The 7,790-nt window shown below is 51.9% G+C and overlaps 1 protein-coding gene across 1 annotated transcript; it reads left to right on the forward strand.

The window, feature by feature from the left end:
• Window positions 1-6,141: 6,141 nt before the first annotated feature.
• LOC128936983 (mas-related G-protein coupled receptor member H-like) lies at window positions 6,142-7,059 on the forward strand. The gene has a single exon (XM_054276297.1). The coding sequence runs from the start codon at window positions 6,145-6,147 to the stop codon at window positions 7,057-7,059; it is 915 nt and encodes a 304-aa protein (XP_054132272.1). The 5' UTR covers window positions 6,142-6,144.
• The last annotated feature ends 731 nt before the right edge of the window (window positions 7,060-7,790 follow it).

Consider the following 7,790-nt stretch of genomic DNA (forward strand, 5'->3'; position numbering starts at 1 on the left):
ACATGCTGATCACTTCCACTGCTCTCCTCAAGGATCCCAGTAGGGCCCAAGGAGGCTGAAGGTTTCCTTGAGCCTCCTGATTAATCAATACCACCCACCGCATGGTGCTGTATTCCTGCAGGAGAAGGGAGCAGGGGCATTGCCTTGGGTGATTTTTGTGGGATGCTCTGCAGGGAGCACATTGCAGCATGGCTTTCCTCCTCCCTCCTGGACCACACGGCTCCAAGCAGTGCAGCTGGGCTCAGTGCTGTTCCCCAGCTCTATTCCCCATGCAATGACCCTCATGGCCTCAGCCCCACGGAATGAACTCCATCTCCTCTGGCTCAGCAGATGAGTTCCATGGTGTTTTCAGGGAGCTCTTGCCGGCAAAGCATGGTACACCTTAATCCCTGGGGACACACCCAGCACGGGGTGGCAGTGATTTCCCAAATCCCTGCAGGGCTGGTGCCTCTGGATGGCAGGAGAGGGGTTGGGATCACAGGGAGCATCCTTCCCCTTCTGTCCAGCAGAGCCAGCCCTGCATTCCCAGCTGATGGGAAGGGACACCAGGTAGGGCTGCAGAGCTGGGGAGGGACAGCAACATTCCCTTATCCTTTCTGTGGGAATTTCTCACATTCTTGAATTCCAGAACTGAATCCTTCTGAGTAAAGTGCAGGGTCGATAGTGAACTCCACTGAACTCCTGTGCCTGTATCCAGAAAGTACATGGAATATGGAAATTCCCATCACCCCATGCTTGGACCATTTAATTTAATTAATTGAAATTAGGGGGTTCTGCTGCTCTTCTGCAGAATGGGGCCATCCATCCTCTGGTTCCCCAGCATCAGTGTCCAGGGAAGCCCTTGAGCAACTCCATCCTGAACCTGGCCACCCTCAGGAGGAGCTGCACAGCCACTCTGCACAGCAGCTCCAGCCACAGCCCAGCCTCTCCTGATCTTTGTCATTACTGTAACTATGCCTCAATCAGATTTGTTGAATAAACAACATCCAGACTTCACTGCAAAGTCTGTGCCTGTTAAACAGTGTCCAAAATGGCTCATTTCCTTCTCTTATCCCATTCTAAAGCCTCTGGCTGGACTGTGAGCAAGGCAGGTCCCTGTCTCATAGAAGAGCCCTTCCTAAGGCACGTGCCAGCAATGGTTGGGATGATGTTGGCAGTGCCAAGAGCTCCTGATTCCTGCTGGGAGAGACCTGGGCAGCAGCCACATCTCTTGCTCAGGGGGAAGTTGTCCCTCCTTTTCCCACTGCTTTAAATCCAGGGAAACCAATGTGCCACTGCTTCTGGAAAGGGAAGTGAGGGTGAAAGCCTTGTGTAGAGTCACGTTTTGAGACACACATGAGATTAAACACCTTAGGAGCATTTATAATGCTCATAAGCATTTTTAACTCCTAAGGACTTGTTTATAATTAAGAGAACAGAGACACTTTGACATCTGAGAGGGTTTTTCTCTCCATGTCTCCTGTTTTCCTGCCCAGTGGAGAGTAGGAACTTTCCATGGTGCAACCTCTTGTCCAGGAAATGACAGTTCAGCCAAGGGGGTTTCGCCCCAGGCAAATGCAGGAGGATCATGATCCTCAATGTACTTTTCCAACTTCCCAGCACCTTCCTTGTTTCCAGTGTCACCCAGGCCACTCCCCACCTGAGCTTCCTTTCAAAAGAGCAACGATTTCAAACCAAAAGTTTTCCTGGGTTTCCCTGCCCATGCCAGAAGGAGAGATGGAATGACATGATCTCTAAGGTTCTTTCCAACCCAAACCATTCCATGAGGATGCCTCACTTCATCCAGCAACCACGCCAGGCAGGAGTTCTCCTGCTGCACACAGCACCAGCCTGACAATGTTCAAGGAGCGTTTGGACATTACTCTCAGGCACAGGCTGGGATTGTTGGGATGTCCTGTGCAGGGCCAGGAGCTCAACTCCATGCTCCTTGTGGCTCCCTTCAAACTCTGGGTTAGAGTGGCTCTATTTTATGATGGTTTTCTTTCATGATGATTTCACTTGATGATGACTCCCCTGTGTTGTCCCTATTCCCTAGGCACATACTTAAAAGCCCTCTGCAATGCAACAATTACAGAGGGGGTGAGTTCCTTGGCACAGCTCCCGGCCAGGAACTAATCAGAGGCAGGGCACTGCTGTTGGCCGAGGAGCCAGAGCACAGCTCCATTCCCACCATCCCACACAGGCACAGCAGCAGCAGCAGCAGCAGCGGGACAGGCACTTTGCTCCACTGCCTGCTGTCACACTGGCTCCAGTTGTCGTGGCTCTCCTCATTCCAGCTCCCCTGGGATGCCTTCCCACCGGGCTGGCTCCAGCAGGCAGGGCTGGCTCCCTCCGTGCCAGGGGACAAAGTGCTCATGGTGACACCTCTGCTGCTTCTCCTGCCCTCACACAGCTGCAGGGCTGACAAACAGACACACCAGAGCAACGCTGCTGTCCCCCAAACGTGGCTTTTCCCATCTTTTCCCACCCACAGCTTCCATGTGGAGCAGCACAGGGAGGGGTGAGGGACAGGACAGATGGCAAGGAGGATGTGGGAGCCTGGTCCTGTGTGCCTGGCACAAAAGCCAGGGAGATGCCTCCTTCCTGGCTGTGGACAGGACAGAGCTGGAGCAGGAAAACAATTGGAGAAGGAGAGGATTGCCCATGGAGATATCAGAGAGCAAATGGCTTTGGGATGGATCTGACCAGGACTCTCAGGTGTCAGTTGATATCACTGAGCTGCTGGATTCCTTCAGCAGGACACTCGTTTCAATATTCCCTCCCTTTTCCCACAGTGTTTATAGGCCTTAATTCCCTCCAGACCTCAGTTCTGTCCCCAAAATCAATAACCAGGTTCCACCCAATGAGGGGGCCCTGGTGAAGGTGGAAGGGAAGAGTCTGACCTGGTTTCCTCTGGCAGCCTGGAGAACTTGCCCGCAGTGCACTGCCCTCAGCTGCCAGGCTCCAGCTGCTGTCCCTGGGCCGGGATCTGCAGGAGGTTCCCTGGAATGGTCCCTTGGGAAAGGGGAGCGCAGCCCGCGGGCTGAGCCCGAGCAGCGTCCGGCGCGGGCTCTGTCCCAGCTCCTGCCACAGCCCCTGCTCTCCGTGCTGCCTCGTGTTCTCCAGGGCTCTCACACACAGGCAGCTGCCTCAGAGCCTGCCACGGGCTCAGGGCTCTGCTCCTCAGCTGCTCTTCACTCTGCCTGGGAAATGAGCAACGGGAGAGAGCCTCAGCAACCACACCTGTGCCCAAAGCACTTGGGCTCCAACTCAGCTTCCATTCTATTTTATAGCAACCTCAGTCCTGAAATCCTGTCATTTCAACAGCCTGAATTTGCCCCCTCTCATTCTTGAGGTGGATCCTAAGGACCCTGCACTATAACTGTACTGTTCAACTTTGATTTCTGATTCAAATCTAGTTTTCCCACATGTATACTGAAATTTCAGTGGTATTTCACCTTCACCATACAGTTTCCTGGAAGATTCATGCGATAATAAATTCTCTGTGTGAGCTGGAGCGCTGGTACACAGCATAGGGATGATTTAGGATGTCAGCAATGGCATTTCTCCTGAGAAGAGGCAAATCCATGCTGCTCTCTTGGCTTTAATCCTCACCAGCCCAATCCTTTCAAGGGCAAACACTTCATGATCCAGGAGCTGATGGGGCTCCAGGAGAGATGGAGAGGGACTTTGGACAAGGGCATGGAGTGACAGGACAAGGGGGATTGGCTTCCCACTGACAGAGGGTGGGGTCAGATTGGATATTGGGAAGAAATCCTTCCCTGTGAGGGTGCTGAGGGCCTGGCATAGGTTGCCCAGAGGGATGGGGTCAGGTAAAATCAAACAGAAGGGCTCCCATGTCTGAGGAGGAGGAGGATGAGCTCTAATGAAAGGCGGGAAAGGGGATCACAACACCCCAAAACCTGGTCCCTGATAGCTTTCATTGCATCATCAAGGGGATTGGCAGCAATCAGGTTGGGCTCTAAGTGCTGCTGACCTGGTTGCAAGCAACTGAGTGCTGTCCTTCCCTTGGGCTGTGTGAGCCTGCGTTGGAATTTCATAAATGGGAATTCTCAGCTCAGTTTGCTTTCTTGGGGCCAGGGGAGGTTTTGGCAATGATCCTGAAAATCAACCCAGAATGGGAGTTGTTTCTGAGAAGCACCCAGATGCTTGCACAGTGCTGTGAGCACTTCCAGCACTGCCAGCAGCATTCCAGTGCTACCAGCCCCACCAGCAGCTCTCTGCTGCTGGAGGAAAAATGACCTCTCAGGGGAGATAAATAAGCAATGGTAGAAACCTGCTGAGAGAGGGAAAGCATTTGGAGAATGTCCAATTTGGAAAAGAGTTTCCAATCAGGAGGAAATGAGGAGGCACTCAAAGAAATCTGCATGTCGAGCTGCTTCCTCTATGGCAGAAAAAAAAAGGGCAAGACAAATAACTCAGAGTGAGAGAAATTCTGATGTAGCCAAAGATGAAATTTCCTACTCCCTTTTGACTCCACCAAGCCTTGGGAAGCAGCACCCGGACAGTGCACAGAGAGAGGAGCCAGCAGGATGGGAATGGGGAGCTCCTGGTGACCTGGGCACTTTCTCCTTCATGTCCCTGACCTGGCAGCAGCCGCTTTAGGACATGGATCCCAAAGGAGCAAGAGGGACCAGGAAGCGCCGCTGATCTGCACAGAGCCCTTTGCCTGCTGCTGCCCCACAGGGAACAGGTCAGGGGAATGTTTGCCTTCCTCCCTACCCCACCTTCCTCTCCTGCAGCAGCTGCTCTGTTCCTGACACCCTCTCCCAGTGACCGCAGGGCCCTCCCCAGATCCTCTCTGTTTTCCTGTGCATCCCGTCTGTATCCTAATACTGAAATGGGCCACAACAAACTTCCTAACACAATGCAAAGCATGAGGAAGCAGGAATTCTTGACCTGCACAGGACACAGAGGGATCTCTCCTTGTATTGTGTGTATGGTGAGATTTTACAACACAGAATTAATCCATTAGAAACATATGTAGCCATTTAGAAGTTATTTTATCTAATACACAAACACCAGTTTCCTACTACTCATTTCCATGCATCCACCTTCCCCTGGAAGTCGTTTTATGATCCTGGAAGTTTATTAAGCAGTGTCTCTCTGGTGCTCACTTTCAATGAATGCTGCCATATTAAAGGTACCCTTGCCTTGCACTTTTCCTCTGGCCATGCACTGTTGTTTTTTGTTCCAGAATTTGCCCCAAAATCACTGCAGGCCTCCTTATCTGTTTCTGCACTGGTTCCTGCCATGTTTGCCATCCTGTGTGCCAGCCTTTACATCCTGTGAGAAACAATCACCCACTTTTTTAATTTTAAATGGTCAATAAACCTTAATAAAAATGCAACAAAAGGACTAAATAAGGAGAAGCAGGCCTGGGAGCTTCCCTCATGGCTGCCCACCACGTGGCTGGCTGATCTTCAGGATGGATGCTTCACCTTTGATACCCCGGGGGGTTGCATCAGCTAAACCTGGCCCCTCCCAAAGTCTGTCAGTCAGCCCTTCTTTGTGTTTATTGCTGGAGCCTGCTTTCCTGCAGCTTGACTGGAGGGTCAGGTGTCCTCATGCTGCACCTCTTCCCCCCCCCAGCAACAAGATTTTGTACACCCCTTCTTTCTACCTGTCCTAGATGACTCAGGATCTCTGATGGCAACAGTACAGAGGGGAGAGAAGGGGACTATGGGGAGAACAGGGGACATCTAAACAACAGACTGCAATGACATAATTATATATAAATAAAGCTTCTCGTAATATTCACACTGTATTCATCCCTTAACTGAGAGCCAATCATCCCATTATCCATCTATAACACATCATTCTAAATTTTGGCCACTTTGCTTTTGAAGAAATTCAGAAGAACTGAAAATGTTTATTCTCTGTGTTATTTATCAGCCTCCTGCCAAACAGCCCAACCCTCCCACCTCCCTCTCCCACTCCACAATTTCCACCACCCTCCTCCCCTGCACATCTCACTCCTCCCCACTGAATCCTTCCCACTGCAGGGAGCTGCTGAGGAGCTGCATAGTCCATCCCTGGATTCTCCAAGCACTCACTGCCCATCCACTCTGACCACAGCCAGGGCCACATCTCACTGCCTGCCCAGCTTCCATCCATGTGGATGAGCATTACGTCCCCCCTGCCATGTCACCCACTGAAGGAGATGATCTGTGTGAGACAGATGTCCCCAGCATGGCCACACACAGTGTGACCCTGCTCATCTGCCTCTGTGGGCTGGCTGGGAACGGGGCTGTGCTCTGGGTCCTCGGGTTCCGCATCCACAGGGACACTATGAAACCCATCACTGCCTACATCCTTGACCTGGCCCTCATCAACTTCCTCTTCCTCATCTTCATGGTCCCCTCCGCTCTGCTCTTCCTGCAGGAGAATTTCTCCTGCTCCTCCATCATGCCCCCAGCATCCATACGCTTCCTTTTCCTCCTCTTCCCGATGTTCCACAGCGTAGGGCTGTACCGGCTGACGGCCATCAGCATCGAGAGGGGCAGGTCCATGCTCTGCCCACCTGGGCTCTTCTGCCACCTTCCCCAGGGCCTCTCATGGGTGGTGGTCAGTGCCATGCTCTGGGCCCTTTCCATCACTGCCATTGCTGCCATTTCTGCGGTGAATTCCCTGTGCCAGTCACAGGAACACAAGCTCTGCCAGGGAGCTCTCATCTCCCTGTACATCCTCAACTTCCTCGTCTTTGCTCCATCCATGGTCATTTCCAGCACAATCCTCTTCATTCACTTCAGGGGTAGCTCCCAGCAGCAGCAATCCAAGAGGCTTGACATCATTTTCTTCCTGGCTGTGCTCCTCACTCTCCCCCTCAGTCTCTGGAATTTCCTGCAGCAGCTCGGCTACACCACTGTGTCCCCCCAGGTTGTTCTCCTGTTTGCCTGCATGCCCAGCAGCATCAACCCCCTCATCTACATCTCAGTAACAAAGTGCTGGAGGCGCTGCTCCATGGGGTCCCTCAGGGGGTTCCTCCAGAAGGTGTTTGAGGAGCCAGAAGGGAGCACTGCCCCCAGTAATGATGCCACCATGGACAGGGGGGTCTGAGCCTGCTGAACCCCTCAAGTGCCCCCATGCAGGACCATGGGGCAGCGACTTAGGATCACCCTCCCACCCTTATTCCTGCAGGGAAAGGGAGCAGGGACAGTGATAGGGGCCATGTGGGAGGGATGCTCTGCAGGGAGCGCATTGGAGCATGGATTTGCTCCTTCCTCAGAGGTCCTGGAGCACTTTACCCCCAAAAGAACCCTTCCCAACACGGCTGTGATCCCAAAATTCCCCCTGGCACCTGGTTCCTGCATCCCACTGAGGACTAATATCAATAAACAGCACCGTGAACCCTGAGCTGCCTTTGCCCCCTCTGCCAGCGCTTCCCGGCTTCCTCTGGCTGCTGCTGCCAGCTGGGAATGTGGCTGGAGGGAGGGGACAGAGAGGTAGTTAGCCAGGAATTCTGTGACTGTTTAGAAATTTCATAATGAACTATGTTTAATTAGTCAAGGCATATTTGACTCTAGATTTTAGCTGGTTTTGATTTAGATCTGTGTTGGCTGAGTGTCAGTAGAAAACTCAATTGACCCATAGGCCTTAGAGATCTTACTTAATAGTTGGAGAAGAAAATTCAATAAAGTATTTGCATGGTCATCATATAACTAGAAAATTAATTGGATGCCAAAGAATAAGAATGATATCTTGAGAGAACTAGGAATTTGGAAGCCTATACACACCAGAGGACTTGATTAATAAATGGCAAGAGTTAAATTGCAATGGCAATAAGAGAG

The sequence above is a fragment of the Melozone crissalis genome, unplaced genomic scaffold (assembly GCF_028551555.1).
Source record: "Melozone crissalis strain CALT ecotype California unplaced genomic scaffold, PUWL_Pcris_2 ptg000018l_1, whole genome shotgun sequence".
Taxonomy (NCBI): Eukaryota; Metazoa; Chordata; class Aves; order Passeriformes; family Passerellidae; genus Melozone; species Melozone crissalis.